Source organism: Hemibagrus wyckioides, linkage group LG06, assembly GCF_019097595.1.
Source record: "Hemibagrus wyckioides isolate EC202008001 linkage group LG06, SWU_Hwy_1.0, whole genome shotgun sequence".
In the NCBI taxonomy this organism is placed as follows: domain Eukaryota; kingdom Metazoa; phylum Chordata; class Actinopteri; order Siluriformes; family Bagridae; genus Hemibagrus; species Hemibagrus wyckioides.
In genome coordinates, this window is record NC_080715.1 from 20,379,964 (window position 1) to 20,399,074 (window position 19,111).

Consider the following 19,111-nt stretch of genomic DNA (forward strand, 5'->3'; position numbering starts at 1 on the left):
GTGTCCACTGATTTAATCTTCTGACCTAAACTATAGCGAATAATGGACCTTATTTCCACCTTTATTATACAAAAGTAGGATATGGATTTTTCTTTTTAAATTTATTTATTTATTTTTAGAATGTTTTGAGGCCTGCTGTGACAGAAATGGGGCTGTCTTTAAGGGAATCACAAAATCTCTGAAGGAATTGATGAATGCTGCTAGTTCTCTGGGCAGCCATTTAGTAATGGACGCCCCTGCTGCATTTATCACACTAGTGTGTGTGTTTCTCTCTATGACCTGATGCCTGTATCCACAGCCCCTCTTTGGCTAGCGCATACCCTTTGTTAGCATTTTATAAAGCTCTCGGCAGCCACGGATAATTGCAAACAGCTGGATTATAGACAATCCGGGAAAGACTTTAATGTTTAATAGAAAGCCTAGAGAAAGCCTCCTCACGTCTGTAATGTCGATCTGCACTCCTCCTGAGCTTGCTATTTTCTCCTGGTAGCATTTTGGGGAAATGAAGGCACAAAAGGTGGAATGCTTTCATGCGATGAATACTGCATTCACTCTAGCCTGTTTGCTAGTGCTAGTGATGTTGGTGTGATTACTGTTGCAGGTGTTACTGGGATTGAAGTAGTGGTTCAGCATGGTTTGGCCACTCCTGAGGGACTGGCAGTGGATTGGATTGCAGGAAACCTGTACTGGATTGACAGTAACCTGGATCAGATTGAGGTGGCGAAGCTGAATGGAGGAATGAGAACTACGCTGATTGCAGGGGGGATGGAACACCCCCGTGCCCTTGCTCTGGACCCAGGCCAAGGGTTAGTATTAGTCCACTCAGATGAGCCAAGGATGTTTGATTTTTCTTGAATAAATTAGGACACATTGTAGAAAGAGAAAATACATTAAAGTTTTATGCATTTTTATAATGAAAGAAAATTATCAAGCTTTTTTTAATAAGAGAGTGCATTCCTGTGAGATATACTGACATACATTTTTAATAACATGTCAAGGAAAATGTGTTTTGTAGTGTTATGCTTCCTTTTTATATCTATTTGCACTTTTATGTTTTTTTTTCTTTCTTTTTGGATTTCCGTCTGATGCTCAGGCCCTATCTCTCAAGGCACCATGTGGGAAGGAGGAAGCCTCATGTATGACAACATGAGCTCAAAATAGACACAGACTGATCCCAGTAGCATTTAGTGCTCAGAGTATGCTTGTTGGCACTAAAAATGAATTGAATATAGTCTGCTGGCTTATGTTGCCCATTTCAGACATTGGAAAATAATTCGTATTAAGTGCCATGGGCAACACGGAAAAAACAGACATAGTATCTCTGCTCGCAAGCTGCAGCTCGTGTTGGCACTCAATTGAGTGACACACTGTAAACGGTCTCACTGGAGGCTGAAGCGATATTTTGAAATAATAAAGTCTAACAGATTTTGCAGTCTAACAGCTTGCTGCTTGTTAAAAACTACCAAATGGATCGGTGTGGGGAAAGGAAGTTCTGAAAATCAAGGGATTAAATGAAATAAACAAGCAAAGAGCCTTGAGATGCCTTTGCACACTTTTGTAGAGCAAATGTTAAATGTTATCATGTAAAATGCCTTATGAGTGTTTACTGGTGTGTGGCTATTTCCCATTTATTATGAGGCATTATTATCCATGAGGTTGTATATATATTAAGTGATTATTATTGCATCTTTATCACTTGTCTATTCATCTCTGTTTGAAAGTTTGCTTATTTATTGCAGTTCATAAGACATTGCTCATATAATTCATCACTAGATGAGCGTCATGGAAATATTTGGCTGGAAGAGTTACCCTGCAGTGTGTGCTATCTGTATTAAGAAATCTCTGCTCTGCAGTTGTCAACTGTGGGGAAGTAATGAATTTTGTGGTTATGCTGTTTTGCAGAATTGTTTTCTGGACAGACTGGGATGCAAACTTTCCACGGATTGAGGCCGCATCAATGAGCGGAAATGGGAGGCATGTTGTCTTCAAGGAAATGGAGATAGGAGCCTGGCCAAACGGACTAACCCTGGATCACCTGGAAAGGCGCATAATATGGACAGATGCTCGGTAGGGGAGGATTTGAGGATATATGAGGAAAAATTAAGTTAGTTTTTTTTTAAGAATGGAAAAGTCAATATAACTGCTGCTATTAGACAAAATCACTGTGCCACACCATCTAGTCATACACACATTTTATCTCTTTCTCACACACACACTTTACCATCAAGACTATAGGAAAAAATGACTACATAGTGTAAATTTCATCTGTCTTTCACTTGCAGTCACTAGGCTGACAAAGTGTGAGTGCTTGTAGTGGAAGTCCCTCAGGACATCTATCAGCTGTATCACACCTTGTCAACAGTGGCAGGTCCAAACTGCTGTGGGTGTGAGAAGCCCTCACAAGGTTTTCCTTGTCTCTTCAACAGCTCAGATGCTATTTACTCAGCCTTATACGATGGCACAGAGGTCATTGAGATCCTACGGGGCCACGAGTACCTCTCACACCCCTTTGCAGTGTCTGTGTTTGGAGGAAGTGTGTACTGGACTGACTGGCGGACTAATACTCTGGCCAAGGCGAATAAATGGACAGGAAATAATGTCACAGTCATACAGAAGACGAGTGCTCAGCCATTTGACCTACAGATTTACCATCCCAGCAGACAGCCACAGAGTAAGTATTTCTGTTCTATTCTAATACACTGGGAATGTTGTAATGCAGTATGTTTGCCTGATGCTCACGTCATTAAAATCAGCAATAGCAGTATGTTCTTTAAATATATGAAGCTACTCTTAGATTCAGATGCAGCATTCATGGGATATGGAGCGTTTGATATGTTTTGTAAACTTTTATAGCTTCAATCATCAGACGCTTGAAGGTTGTATTCTGATTGGCTCTCTGCTCTTTTCTGAACTTTTTTCAAAAAACCTTTTAACACCATGGCACAGTGAGCTTTTTGGAGCCATATCTGTTACCAGTGGAATCTCGTTATTAAAAAAAAACAGTTGATGGTGAGTAAACAAGATATTCTTGAATTGTTTGCTGACAAGCTCAAAGAAGTCAGCAAAACTAATAATTACAAATCCAGCATTCAAACAGAATGATCAATGAATCAGTGAACCATTGAATCATTAAACTAATGAATCAATCAATCTCAATAAATTAATCATGATAAATGAATATCAATTAATTAATCAAAATAAGTAATCAATAAATTAATTAATCAAAACTAGCGAACAAATAAATCAATCACAATGAATAAATCCCAATCACAATGTTTCGATATAAATCAAAGCTGTTTCAATTAAGTGGGTAATTAATCATTTTATTAATCAGTCAATCGGTCAGTCTCCTTTTGCAAATATCATCAAGTCTGTTAACATGCTGCACTGCAGGATATAGTGGAAATAATATGGCTCAGGTTGTGTGAGAGTGAAGTACAGAATGAATGAATCCAGTGGCCACTCTATGGTATGAAAATTCATTTGAGCTGATTCCTGCTGTTCATTCATTTCTCTTGCCCATCAGAAAGTGCCTGCTATGAGGGTGGTGCATAATTGAAAAAAAGTGGTCATGCAGAGAACAAGCCAGCCTAATGTGGCCTCTAGATGTGTTCCCCTACTCTGCCTAAATTTATTTTAATTGTGTCTTGGTAGTTTGTCAAGCAGCTTTTTTCTATTCTCTCCTTCCTAGCTGGTAAGGACAGCTTCAATTTATCTTCACAATGCACAGTGCCCTCCGTGACTTTATCCGTTTCAGAAATAAAAACACAGAACAATGAATATAACAGCAGCATAATGTAAATATATGCTATCACTAATGAGCTGTTGCCTAATTTCTCATGTACTGAGAAAATCTTTGTTAATTAGGCTTCTATCACTGTTAAATACACAACAAATTAGGTTTACGTATATAGGCCGAAAACAATTAATGTTTACTATTAGTTTTACCTCTTCATCCCTTAAATGCAAGGCATCAATTCTTTAACACTTTACTATGCAGTACTATTGTAGTGACGACAAAAAATATAGCGGGGAGCTGCAGTTTGCTAATATTAAAACATTCCAGGTGAACAGCTTTCTATAAATGTCTGCTACGGCTGAAGTAATCTCATTTGCATCACTTCAAGCCACCCAAAACAGCAGAAAATGCTGCCAACAAGCACATGCTCAGTTCAGATCTTCTGCCAGTGCAGTCGAGTGACTGTTTTACTCTGATAAGTGCCGACAAATTGTGCTATGTTGCCAAGGAAGCCAATAAGTATAGCTAATCCAATCTTAAAGAGCCCGTCGGGAAAGGCTGGCTATCACTGCCGTCCAAGATCGCAGCTAACAGGCCACGGAAATTGGGTTTGTGTTCGGTGTTACTGTGTTGGCAGGGGAGAGAGGGAACTACTGGACGCCAGAGGAGTGTAATGGGAGAAAATGCTCAGTGGGTTAATGGGGCTAGACCTCGGGCATCAACAGGCTGTAAATATGTTACGTGAGGTAGAGGAGCCGAGAGCAACACGAGGTTAAAGAAAGGGTGTCGGGCGAGAGGCTTTGACGACAGCTAGAGCGTGCTGCATGCTTTTCAATGTTTAAAGTATTTCTGCTAATGTTCCCAAAATCCCATTTCACAATGGAGTTTGTGGACGTAAATCTCTGAACTCTAAACAGAGGCAAATCATTGGAGTGCAGACGAGCATGAAAATTCTGCTCTTGTTTTTTTTTTTTTTTTTTTTTTTTTTTTTTTGCCGCATAAACTTAAATAGTTATTTCTCAGCTCAGGCTGATTGAATGTGTCACAGATCACATCTTTGGCCTGCTTATCATAAAAAACAGGGCAGTATAACCAAGAGTTGCCTGCCTAACAGTCAATTCAAGTACACTGCCTCTGTTTATCCAGATTTTTTTTCTTTCAAACAGTGTGATTTCCCCAGAAGACCTACCGAATGTATAATTAATTCACTGGGTCGCTAGACTATGATTTAGATGCTTATTCATGCTTACGGTAAATAATTACAAAAATATGCCAAATGCATGTATTAAAAATTGGGTGGGGGGGGTATAATGGGCCCATTTACGGAAATCCTGCTGGAGCAATTATTTTTACGAATGCAAGCAAACTGTGTTGTAATGTAACTCCGGGGTTCATAGAAGGGTTAAAGTTTCTGGAATTATTATGTGTATAGTGCTTTTAATATGTGGGAAATGCAGCATTGCCAGATACTTACAGATAACTAATATCTAATGGCATGCCTCATTGTAAACACTGCCATTTCTAAAATAAAAAAACTGAAGAATCATATCATGTCAGAGTAAATCCAATTAGCAGACCGTTTCCAAAGGAAAGCGGCTAGGTCAGAACCTCTCCTAGCTCGGATATAAATTACAAAAGGTTTGTTGGACGTGTCCAGAATCTTAAAAAAAAAAACCTCCTTCAATAAATGCTTTCTTAGTTAAGCTTGCTTGTAGTGCAAGTTACATTGTGTCACTGCTGTTACCTTGTATAAATGTTTCGGGTGATATTGCCAGGAGAGCTCTCCTCTTTTAACATCCGGATGTTCTGTGCATGCATTTGCGTCCATTTTAGCTGTTCCCCTGGTGTTCTTGGAATAGTGCTGACAAAGACAGCTTTGTGAAAAGTGAAAAGGCGTAGCGAGCTAATTGACTATTCTCCAGTGACCTCTTAGCCATTATCATGTGATCTGCCTGGTCAGCAATAGTCCCTGATGAAGTACCCCAGAAATGGGCCACTCATGAAACAGATATGCTGGAGGTGTTTCAGAAACAGCTAGAGGTGTGTGTGTGTGTGTGTGTGTGTGCTATGTGTGGTTCATAGCAGTAGTTTGGATGAACAGCATTGTGCAAGGGCCATGAAACAGTATGCACATCTATTTGTGTGCCAAAGAAACCATGTAGGTTTTGAGTCAGATCCTGTTCTCTGTTAAATTGCAAAGTTTTGTTTGTCTGTTTTTTTTTTTTTTAGTGTGCCCTTTTTTTCTATAGTAGTGACTGTAGCCATTTCCTTTAAATGTAGGCTGTTATCTCGAAGGCCATAACATTTAATCAAGAAAAGTCATTTCTTTCATTATCACTAGAGTTGCTTTACAGTCTGTTTTGATAGTGTGTGTCTGTCTGCACTAGCACAACTTTTGTTTTGATCACAGTTTGTTCAACTGATGTCAGCGAAGGTTAGCTCATATAGCTTAAAAGATGGCAGCATTCTTGAAGCAGGAGCTATTATACTTGCTATTGATTTCTCTCCTTGGTGTATTTTCTTTCGGTTGCCCTGAATTCATGTCACTGCTGGTTTTCCAGCCTCAAACCCTTGCGAGGAGAACAGCGGAAGAGGTCCCTGCTCACATTTTTGCCTCATCGATTACAACCGCACTGCCTCATGTGCGTGCCCACACCTCATGAAGATCTCACCTAACAACCATTCCTGCGTGGGTGAGTTAACACCTCTCTACTCTGCCTGGGTTCATGCACCTTTCTGGTATTATTCACTCGCACATGTTGTGTCTTAGTGTGAGGCAATGAGAGAATCTGTGGCATGTTCACCTCAACAAGCTGCTGATTTTACAGGATTTCAATCTTGAGTATTTGCACTGGTTAGATTTAGATTAAGATTCAAATCCAGCTCTTGTGTTGCTGTTCCTATATGAAGCTTCTGAAAACTCATCTCCATAAAGTCTTTAAGTTATCCACAGTAGCTTTCATCTGTCTGTGTATGATGATGTCTGTTTCGCAGCATTAAAGAGGTTTTTGCTATACGTAAGACGTTCTGAGATCCGAGGTGTGGACATTGATAATCCCTACATGAACATCATGACTGCTTTAACTGTCCCCGACATTGATGATGTCACGGTCGTGGATTACGATGCTCTAGAGGAACGGATTTATTGGGCAGATGTGAAGACTCAAACTATAAAGCGGGCCTTTATCAATGGAACAAGCCTTGAGACGGTCATCTCTGGAGGTAAGGTAGTATTTCTAACAGGAAAAAAGTGACATAGGCCGTTTTGCCTTTACTGCTTGATGGCAGATTTAGAGTGATAAGAATCTAATAGGCTAGTGACATTTTTATTTATTAGCCCTTGTTTACTGTAAATATAGCCCTCTATAGTGAGTCTTTGAGTTATAAATGAAATCACCCTTTAACCTTTCACACCTAGTTTTAATTTCTTTCTTTCTTTTTTTAATTTCTGGTAAAACATGTTCAGGGAAATATTTGACAAATGACAAATAAAATTGGAAAAAATGGAGTGTCCTAATATTTTTTTTTCAGGTTTGCTATTTCTCTAAATTCTGTTATAAAGCAAGAGATTTGAGCAATGAACACACTTCTCCTGCACTTTAAAAATATGTAGATATGTACCAATATTTTTTTTTTATTTCTTCAAACTACATTTAGAATGAATAAATGAGAATGTGCTTAATTATAATATATGCAGCAAAGGAAAAAAGGTATAATAAAAACACTGTACTTATGAATCTGGACGATTAGTGCTATTAGTGCTAATGCAGCTTGCTATCCATTTCAGGGTGGACAAATCATAAATCCATTAGCCCTCTGGGCAGCTGGAAAATGCAGTGTGCTGCCTAGTGCCATGTTTTAGTTTCCCAGAAACCTAAGTGACTCTAATGTGGTAGCTAGTGTGATGTAATGTATAGCCAGTTAAGTGAATACAGACTAAGAGAATTGAGTGAGTGTAAAATCATGTCTTGATTTTCTCCTAATATGTTTAGGTTCCATTAGGTAATGATTATGTATAGCAGGAGATTTATATTTTGCTTGGTTTTGTTGGTGTTTTTTTGTAAACCTTTCAGTCTGAAAAAGTGTTATTTGTGCTTGCTGATTAATCTGTTTAGTAAAATATGTTTCACACCCTCCCGATTGTGCTTCTGCTATTGTAGGTAATGGGTCATATTCACTGAATTTTATGAAAACAGTTTTTTTAGACTATGTCTAAATTCAAATATTTTTTGTTTTGTTTTGTTTTGTTTTGTTTTGTTTTGTTTTGTTTTGTTTTGTTTTGTTTTGTTTTGTTTTGTTTTGTTTTGTTTTGTTTTGTTTTGTTTTGTTTTGTTTTGTTTTGTTTTGTTTTGTTTTGTTTTGTTTTGTTTTGTTTTGTTTTGTTTATTTAGTCATACAGACAGCCACACACAATACAACATTTATTGGACTGCTTTTGAATTTATCATAAAATAAAATTATCATTTTTGAATTTTTGAAATTTTTTCCATAAAAATTTATCATTTTTGAATTTGTCATAAAAGTAGAATAAACAATGTATTAATAAATATAGATAAGAAATAGAATTCCCTGCACAATTGTGAAGGAGAAATATCTAGGGAAAAAAACATATAACATATATATATATATATATATAGATATAGATATAGATATAGATATATAGATATAGATATAGATATAAAAACTTATATGAAGTGCAAATGTGTGCAATTGTATGCAATCTTAGTGCAATATTCACCAATCAGCCATAACATTATGAACACTGATCTCCTCATCATGGCACCTGTTAGTGGGTGGGATATATTAGGCAGCAAGTGAACATTTTGTCCTCAAAGTTGATGTGTTAGAAGCAGGAAAAATGGACAAGCGCAACATGGCAGGACGACTGGATCAGAGCATCTTCAAAACTGCAGCTCTTGTTGGGTGTTCCCGGTCTGCAGTGGTCAGTATCTATCAAAAGTGGTCCAAGGAAGCAACAGTGAGGAACCAGCAACAAGGTCATAGGCAGCCAAGGCTCACTGATGCACATGGGGAGCAAAGGCTGGCCCGTGTGGTCCGATCCAACAGACGAGCTACTGTTGCTCAAATTGCTGAAAAAGTTAATGCTGGTTCTGATAGAAATGTGTCAGAATACACAGGGCATAGCAGTTTGTTGTGTATGGGGCTGCATAGCCCCAGACCAGCCAGGGTGTCCCCTGTGCACCGCCGTAAGTGGAAACAATGGGCGCATGAACATCAGAACTGGACCACGGAGCAATGGTAGAAGGTGGCCTGGTCTGATGAATTACATTTTTTTTCAAATCATGTGGATGGCCAGGTGCATGTGCCAAAGACAAGCCGGCAGAGGCAGTGTCATACTTTGGGCAATGTTCTGCTGGGAAACCTTGGATACTGCCATCCATGTGGATATTAATTTGACCTATACCACCTACCTGAGCATTGTTGCAGACCATGTACACCCTTTCATGGAAACGATATTCCCTGATGGCTGTGGCCTCATTCAGCAGGATAATGAGCCATGCCACAAAACAAAAATGTTTCAGGAATGGTTTGATGAGCACAACGAGTTTCAGATGTTAACTTGAAAATTCCCCAGTTCTCAATCCAATTGAGCATCTGTGGGATGTGCTGGACTAACAAGTCCGATCCATGGAGGCCACACCTACTGCTAACATCTACTGCTAACATCTTGGTGCCAGATACCACAGCACACCTTCAGGGATCTAGTGGAGTCCATGACTTGTCGGGTCAGGGCTATTTTGTCAGCAAAAGGGGGACCAACACAATATTAGGTCATAATGTTATGGCTGATCGGTGTATGTATTAATATAATGTTAAATAAATAATTAGTGGAAATTCCAGAAAATAGCTCATACATATAAACTGTCTCTCAAAGTTCACCTAAAATACCCAACACATCACTCCTACATTATAAGGTACCATCCATTTAAATCTAGCCTTCATACCTGACATTCTGGCTGTTGAATCAGCTGTATGTTTATCAAAAAAAAAAAAGTAACAGCCTGGAGAGGAAACCCGCTTTTCCCAGGCATCCAGTCTTGTTATTTGTCCATGACTGAATATGCTACAGCTGATACCTTTATTGTGAGTTGCTTCTGGCTTTTGCAGATATTCAGAACTGTCGTGGCCTAGCAGTGGACTGGCTTTCAAGGAATATGTACTGGCTAAGCTCTGAAAATGAAGAGACCCAGATCAATGTTGCTCGACTGGATGGAGCACTTAAAACTTCAGTCATCCATGGGATTGATAAACCAAAGTGTCTGGCAGTACATCCAGCCAAAGGGTATGCAGTCCAAAAAGTATCTTAGTGCATTTTTCATATACTGTAAAAGAAGTTTAATAGATTTATGCACTTGCTTGACAAAAATACAGGAGGAGCTAATTATTCCACAAGCAAATGTGGAATAATGAAATTTAGTGTTCAGTAACTGTTTTAGGCTTGTGTGTTTTAGGCTTATGTTGTATTCTGGACATATATCAGATATAGCATATATAAATATGAGAGTAAACTAGACTAGCATGTTGTCTTTTTAATTGAACACTATAGGAAGATTTACTGGACAGATGGGAATACGATAAATCTAGCAAACATGGATGGAAGTAACAGGAAAGTTCTTCACCAGAACCAGAGAGATCCAGTAGGTAAGTCTAAACACATGATTTTTTTTTTCCGTTTCTTTAACCATTCTTAACCTCTAGTCCAAGATAATTGTCAAAACTGATATTTACACTCTCTGTCCACTGCTGAATCAAAAAAGTCATTTTTAAGCAGTATAAAGCATAACTGCATAAAGCAGTTTCCATCTAGACACTGCACACACATATTCACACACATCAGTTCACATATTTCTCTATTACAGAGACACCTGAAAATCTATAAAGTCATACAAATCCTAATTCTAACCTTTAAAAAACCTGCCTTAGGTCTCTCAATAGACTTTCCTGCAAGCAAGTTGTACTGGATTAGCTCAGCTAACGGCACAGTCAACAGGTGTAATCTGGATGGCAGTGGCTTCGAGGTGATTGAAACTACAAAGAAGAATTTAACCAAAGCTACAGCTCTGGCACTCATGGGTAAGAGGCTCGGCACATTGACGCTACTGTACACTTGGTTGACACATCTCAGTTTCTTATATACATTATATAATCATTAAATTAATGAGAAGTGCTCTGCTTCATAATTTTAGTAGTACCGGTTCTGTTTGGACCATATATTGTTGATCTAGTCTCCTCTATTTGACTATTTATTTGCTGTGAAGCAGTGTTCCTGGAGCATGCAGTGCTGCTATGATCGTTCATTCCTTTCAGACAACAACACAGCACATGGATGAATACTTTGTGTTACCATGGTACCAAGCTATGAGAATCTGAGATATTTATTATCCTGGGATATTTATTATCAGCCAGTGAGCAAACCATCAGTGGCTAAAACATTTTCAGAAACGTGTAATTCTGGGTTTTGGAAGAGAAATAAAAATCTTTGATGAGATTTACCTTTTTTCTATTTAGCTGCTCCACTGGAAGCAATATCCAGTAGCTCATCATTTGGGGGAGTAAATGTAGGTCTGAGACTGAAGTCTACATAAAAAAAAAAAAACCTTGGACTTTAAAAAAAAAAAAAAAAAGCAAGTGGGGTGAGAAACTGATATGACTGATTTCTGTCCAGATGGTACTGGATAATGAAGAATGGTTGTTTGAATAGATACCCAACTGCTGTAGATCATCTGCTTTTTAATCACAGCATTTGCATTAGGCTGGGTGTAAGTCTCAAATTACAATTCTTTCCATATGCCAGAATTCAAATTAGGTTGAGAGGAAGGGGGGTGGGGGGAGCGTGTCCATGTTGGCAGCGGTCAGTGGTGATGAGAGTATCAAAATTTTATTGCCATAAATCTAAAGAGGGCGGTATGTAGAGGGTGGTAATCAGTAGAGATCAATCAAACACTATAAGCACTTAGAACAACTCAAATCATTTGCAAATTTATTTCCCTACCACTCGGGAGGAAATAATGAACAATACGCCTACATCTATGCTGGCTTGCCAGGGGTCATTGTAGTAATTGACAGAATAGGGAAAAAATGAAACGAACAAGCATATGTGAATGGGAAGATTTTTTTACAAGTGTGATTAACAAGTGCAACAATTTTCTCTATTTCAAACTTTTTTTTCTCTTTAATTTAATGGAAGTGTTTTTTTTTTTACATGTTTTTTTAATCTTTAATGTTTCGAACTTTTCCTTTAATGCGTAATTGCTTCTGTAAACAACTTTAGAAGACAACAAGAGAAGAATATTTATACATATTAATATTATTTATGCATATTATATTACATATTAATAGTATTAGCACCGGTTAATATTTGCACACATATTAATAATAGTAAGTCACATACTAGTATTATTAACACACATTAATTATATTTACACACATATATAAATAATACTAACTCACATACAAATCGTATTAATACCCATTATTAATATTAACATTTACGCACATTGTATTTATTTTTTATATTTATATTAATATTAATATGACACAAGTATAAATTGTCTATACAGATACGCTAAGTAGGCAGATTCATAAATGCTGACCCTACTCCTTCTTGAAACTGGGGCTAAGTAGTTTTATAATGTAGAACGTAACTTCCAGGCCCTACGCTGAGCTGAGAGTAATTTCCGACATAAGAGCATTTCTTGCACCATTCTTATGAGTAATTGTCAAAGGCTTGGTGAATACGGGTCCAGGATAACAAAGCCAAAAGCGCAGTCAGGTCTTGCCAGCACAGCACATTACCTAGGCTATGACTCGTTCCTAATAGACCACTAACGGAGGATGCTTTAGCAGGTGCACCACTGTTATTTGAAATCCTTTGTTTTCACAGTGCTAAAACCCGCCCTGCCCGTTAAAGCTGTTTCCGACTGAGGCTGTAAGTTATTATAAAAAGTGAAACAGAATGAAAGGCCACCTGAAAGACTAATGGTGTAAGTTTAAAGAAGTAGCAGGCTACAGCATAATGGCAAAATGAAGCTTTAACTAGGCGCTATCCATCACAATTATTCCGTCTTTGTCACAGTGAGAAAAAGCTTTCTCTGAATTTTTGCAAAGCTGTCTGTCTGGTTCAGAAGATACTTATGTTTGCTGTTTGTGTAGGGGAACAGATTTGCGTAGCAGATTTGTTAAACCAAGCCACAAATGATTTCTTTCCACAGTTAAGGTCATGCAAATTGCTGTGACATAAAAAGGATAGCACTGTTTTAGCAGATTTTTTCTTTTTCTTCTTCTTTTTTTGGTCAGTTCTCAGACAGCATTCCAAAACTGTTTCATATGAAACCATTTTAGCTTTAGATTCATTTTAGCTATAAAGTTATATGGAATACTTTTAGAAGCACTTCTGTAAGCTTTTATTTTTTCTGCTCAAAGTGTTCAAGACAGATGGTTCTTGTTGAAAAATGGGGTGATTATTTGTTCTCTACAAGGGCTTTTAGTTCATAAGTGCACAACTGAAACCTTTTTTTTTTATGTGTGTATGTGTGTATCAGTGTGTGCATCTATCTCATTGTCCCAGTCTAGGTAAGCCTGAGGGTGGAAAGATGATCATGCTGCCTTGTGTGTGGGTGTCTGAGTGGGTAGTGTTTGGAGAAGAGCAGTTTTAAAACTTTTGTTTCACCATGCAGGAACTTTGACATAAACCACTATCTGGCTGTCTGTTTGCTGCACATTGTTAAAATCTTTAAACAGCTTATAAATGGTAGAACTCACCTATCACATACAGAATAGTAACGTTAGTGGATAATATCAACTTCTAAAGCGTCAAAAAGCTTTAGGTGGTTTTCACACTGTGTATATTTGCTGAGGTCCGAATCTGAGTGAGATTGTTCTCTACACCCCCACAGCTTTGGTCTGATTTCAGACTCACTTGAACTCCAGGGCATTTGCGTTTAATGTAGATCATTACAAATGTGCAAAAAGAACACAGCATGATTCACAATATTGTTTGTGCAATTATGTGCAGTAAGGCTCTTCTGTGTCCCACAATGTTCTTATGCCTCTCATGACACATGTGTGTTGTAGAAATGAATGATGTCATCACCAGTATCATTATTATCATCATCTTCACCGGCTAAAACAAGTGCGGACTGAGTACGAATTACGTTCGTGTTCATGGAAAGCATTGCACAGTTCCAGTGAAACCAAACTCACCCACCTTTTATTGGTAGTCTTGGGTTCAGTACTGCACTGCGCTTCCTGGGTCACATTATCAGTTTTTCATGCATACTGTGTCCTATGTCAGGTTAAACTGCCAGTGTGAAAGCCCCATTAGTGCCTGGGACTTGTTTTTCTCTTTTAAGACTGCTGATCCTCTCATTCATACACACAGGTATATGTGAAGGTGAACAGGTGGGTTGTTGGAGGGAAGGGTTTTTTTTTTTTTATTAAATCCTTGTGTTCTTTCATTGTACATATGACTCAAAGCAGCAGGGACTCATTGTAATGTACACTGTTGCTTTCCCCCATATTGATCTGTCATTTGTTAATTACCTGCTTGAGGTGATAAAAATAAACCTATTAGGATTCTGTAGTTACGGCTTAGCTCATTCAAGGTTAATCAAAGGTATTGAACTGCTATGGAACAAACAGCTCCTTCCTAGCCCTCTGATTTTCAGAATCAGTGCAATCGATTAGCTATTTGGAACACAGCGTCTGGGTGTCCTGAGCCGACACCCTGTGAAGATTGAACGAGATTGAGATCTAAGATCTTTGGCCTGTATCTTTGCCATCTCTCTCCCAGCGAGGGTGCCTTAATTGAAGAGATTTACCAAGGTTAACCATCATGCCATGTTATCAGTTTATACCCTTATAAAGCTGTTTCATCTGCAGAGCTGTAAAAAACACTATCTGATGGTATTCACTTGCCATACAAATGTCCGTTTACTGGTCAGCAGAAAGCGAGGAGAGACAGGTCATATCCCATGTCCCTTTATTTTAAAGTTTATTTTTTGTTTTTCACACGATGCTGGTTTGTTCTCTCCCTGGAAAGATTTGGTGTGAGACGCAGTGAGAGCCCTCATTTAGATCATGTGACTTCCCATCATCTGTAATCAGATCAAATGCTCAAAGCGGAAATTGTTCTTGATGAGCTGTGCAGTAAACCAGCCGCCACTCTGGATGCTAACAAATGTCAGACTGTCAGTGCTGGTGACCCAGGCATGATGTTTGGAGGCACAAATTTTTCTGTCACCATTTTCATTTAATTCCAAACAATTAATAAATCACAGCTAGATACCATCTAATCTAAACCTAAACATAATTGATTTAGGACTGCAATTACTACAACAGTTTTGGATTTAAGTCTCCATCAATGATCAACTGATTACTTTAAAACTTCATTTTAAAACTAGAATAAATTTCCTGGTTACACAATTGCACTTTTTGACAACACTTATAGATGAGTTGTGAACACACTATCTGGTGTGACCCAAATGAGGATGGCTTCTGTTTTAAGTCAGTGAGAGGTTTCTTACTAATATATTCCCAGGGAGTTTTACCCTACCACCATCGCTTCTGGCTTGGTCATTATGGATAAATTTCGAATTGAAAACTAGTTCCTGAATTTATAGATTTCTGTAAAGCTTCTCTGTGAGAATGTCCATTGCTAAAGTGCTATACAAATAAAATTGAATACAGTAGTGCCCCGTTTTTACGTTGTTTCGTCTTACGTCGATTCCGACTTTACGTCGCTCATCCTTAAATATTAAATTGAAAAATTAAATCCAATTTATGGCTCTTTACACAGCCTTGCATCAGTCCCTCCGTAGCATAGTAACAGATAGACAACAACTAGTTCGCCACTTCCAACTCCACCTTTTTTGTGTACACAAAGCAGAAGAGATGCCAAGTTTAAGGTAAATTGACCATTGTTAATGTATTAATATCACATTTTGTTTAATAAATACTATGTGTTTTTTATGAACTAAGTCTTTAATACACTGTACAGTGCAGCATTTATACAGTACCGTATAAATACTGATCTTTTTTATTTCGTATTTCTATTTATTCATGTACACTGCAATAATTACATTTGGATTGTATATGAACACTTACATTTAAGGGAACAATAACAATTTTAGGGGTTTATAGGTACATTTGGGCAGGTTGTAAGTACTTCTTCTATTGTGTCATAGTGTCATTATAGGGAACATATACAGAACTTTATAGGGGCATTTCCAACTTACGGCAAACTGCTGCAAATCTGTCTAAGTGAGTATTCCATATTTTCACGTTTTTGGTGAAGCATATGTTATTAATTCTATAAATGTTATTAAGCCTAGTGTAAGTTAAACATTGCATACAGAATATAAAGACTGATCAGCTGCAACATGTCCTACTCCAAATTTTTCTTTTTTTCTATAACATGACTATGACAGTGCTGTCAAACTATAAAAAGGTTATATTTCATTCTTCTAATGGCAGACTTTCTCTCTCATATCTTTTGAATAATTATAACAATACTTCATATTCTTACATATGTTCTATATTTTTGTATTTTGCATATTTGCTTTTTTACAATGTGTGTAATTAAATGACCCCCCCATCACAAAAAAATATCCAGACACAGAGAACACAGATCTAATCCTAAATAACTGCTTACATAATTATAAAAATAACCAGTTTGAAGCGTTTTTGTGGACACATCAGTTATTTTTTTCCTCTTTGTGTTCATCAATGCCAATATCCTAAACACATTTCTGCAGCACTGCAGATCTGTCCTTTGGCTCAGTTTGTACCTCGCATAAGTTTAATTCACTTCCAGCAGAAAGGTTCATTTAGAGTTGAATCACTTTCACACTGCAAGGGAACCACACAGTTTTCGCTTCAACCCAGACCTCCTTTATCCTCACAGGTCTTCAGGTTATTTTAGTTCTCACTGTGCTCAATTACTTTGTCCTCAACCACAAAAAGAGATCATTCAAACGGACTCACCTGCGTATGCGCAATCAACCCATGACTACATTTCTTTATTCATAATTTTAGTCATGTTTAGAGTACATGTGCATGTCTAGGTCACTAGTGATGATAAGATATGCTCTAATATACATTCATTGAAATCCACACCTTTTGACAGATTATATTTCACTGATTTTTTTTTCCAATTCTCCAAAGTATCTAAGATCAAGGTCACCTTTTTCCAGGCTGCTGAGAATTTGTACTCTGTAGCTTTTATTCTAATATCCCTGGTCACCTGGTGTGTCAGCACTGCATGCTTCTCTGCAGCACACAGGCACAGTTCAGGCTCCAAGCCAAGAACAACCTCTGTGGCCCTTTGTTGAACATTGTGCCTGAGTAGGAACAACACACAGACTGCTATCTACAGTGATGTTCTGACATTGGTCGCACTCTGACGGCTCTGTGAATGGAGAGACCTCTTTTCAGACCAGGGCGTTGTGCCAGGCTGCTCTAAACACTGCTTCATTGACTTTCCTAGAGATGGGGACATGCACAATGCCTCGGCCCTATCTAGTGTAGTTATAATTTACTAATGAGCTGGAGCAGACCCATGGGTGCTGTAGTCATGGAGTGAGCATACATGCATGACAATAGCTTGAATCCATGGCCAATAAAAGATTCATATGCTTTAACAGGTGGCAAGCTGTGGTGGGCGGATGATGATCTGGCGCAGCTAGGCACAGTGGGAAAGCGAGATGGCCGCGGCTTTGTGGCGCTGCGCAATAAGACAAGCGGAGTGGTGCACATGAAAGTGTACGACCGAGAGGGCCAGAAAGGTGAGCTGCCAAGGGATGTGTAGTAAAAAAATGAAGTCCTATATGCTTAGGAAAAGGAGTTAGTTTGAAGTGTATGTATTAAATGTAAATTAAAGTGGCCTCTGAAATTAGATGTAAATGAAAAATAACGGCTGGCTGGTTTTTCAAGGGTTTTAATTTGATGTTGATTTATTCCTGCATAGATTATAACAAGTAACATTTATAGTTTATGGTTGGACTATTACATTAAGTTTGATAACAAATCCTCCCTTTCTTTTTCAATATGTAAAAGTGCACTGCAGATTTATCAGTGAATCACTTTTCCATTTTCTGAGTTATTAGGCAAATAATTCAGGGTAATGGCAGGTCCATTAACAACGTTGCCGTGGATCCTACTAAACTGTCCACTTGAATAAAGAATGACCATTAAGCAGCTCTGATGTATATCTATTCAGCCCCTAAACGTTTCAAGCAGCAGTTAGCTTCTCTATTCATATTCTGCTCTGTCTCATTACTGTCGGAGACAGCTAAGGAGTGATCTCCTTGGGAGCACAGCAGGGTACATGCTTCCTACGTGTTTCTCTTCAGTCATTCAGGCATTATTATAAAAACTAAAGGCACCAGTTTGGGAAACGTCCATTGAAGCACTGAATTTTGTGGTTGTTGTATTGCATCTTACAGGGAGGAACGCCTGTCAGTTGAACAATGGAGGTTGTTCTCAGCTCTGTCTGCCTACGTCGGAGAACACTCGCAGCTGTGCATGCACAGTGGGCTATAACCTGCGCGCTGACCGCCTTTCTTGTGAAGGTATACACATGGTTACAGTGACTGGAAAATATGAGCATGCTTTTCTGTGTTAAGATAAAAAATTAAAAAAGGAGATCACATGAGGATCATAACATGAATGATGATCATGATATTGCTGACCTTTCTTCCTTTAACAGCTACATTTTCAAATGTTTCTAAATACTGGAAATTTCCATTATGATGCTATAGCATCAGATATAATCTGATGGAAACTTTTTTTTCTTTTTCTTTTTTTTTCCACATTAGGCCTGAGCGCCTTTTTAATGTACTCTGTGCATGACGGCATGCGCGGAATCTCTCTGGACCCAACGGATCATACAGAGACATTGATGCCCATCACTGGCACTTTGTTTGCTGTTGGAGTGGACTTCCACGCAGGTAAACATCCATCACTCTGTCTATTCCTGTGCTATCTCTGTCTTTGTGTGTGTGGTAAATTTCCTTTCAGAATTCTTGTATTGCCTTGCTCTATGACCTCAGAGACTTCCTTCCCACTTCCTATTCATCACGTTTTCCATATTGTTTACTGTCATACTTGCGATCTAATATTAGCTGCTCCGTTTTGCACCTGTATAAAGGCAATCGAATACACCGCTATATCATCTTTGGTAAAGATAAAAGGATGAGACGGGTTAAGTAAGTTGATGCCAGAGGCACCACAGATAAATGTTCCTTCATATCTTCTAAACCCAGCATCACATGGGGCTCACTGTAATATATTGGACAATCCATCAAACAGAGGTTGGGTGAAGTAGACACGGCTGCTCAGGAACCTGGTGTT

At 38.3% G+C, this 19,111-nt stretch overlaps 1 protein-coding gene across 5 annotated transcripts in view; it reads left to right on the top strand.

Moving 5' to 3' along the window:
* lrp1bb (low density lipoprotein receptor-related protein 1Bb) overlaps window positions 1-19,111 on the top strand; it is a 271,908-nt gene that overhangs the window by 175,680 nt on the left and 77,117 nt on the right. For all 5 annotated transcript variants that reach the window (XM_058392915.1, XM_058392917.1, XM_058392919.1 and 2 more), the window contains 11 exons: window positions 602-806; window positions 1,903-2,067; window positions 2,427-2,671; window positions 6,301-6,432; window positions 6,734-6,961; window positions 9,869-10,043; window positions 10,308-10,402; window positions 10,685-10,834; window positions 17,404-17,544; window positions 18,205-18,330; window positions 18,577-18,708. In XM_058392915.1, coding sequence (XP_058248898.1) covers window positions 602-806; window positions 1,903-2,067; window positions 2,427-2,671; window positions 6,301-6,432; window positions 6,734-6,961; window positions 9,869-10,043; window positions 10,308-10,402; window positions 10,685-10,834; window positions 17,404-17,544; window positions 18,205-18,330; window positions 18,577-18,708 — 1,794 coding nt within the window. The remainder of the gene's footprint in view (window positions 1-601; window positions 807-1,902; window positions 2,068-2,426; window positions 2,672-6,300; window positions 6,433-6,733; window positions 6,962-9,868; window positions 10,044-10,307; window positions 10,403-10,684; window positions 10,835-17,403; window positions 17,545-18,204; window positions 18,331-18,576; window positions 18,709-19,111) is intronic.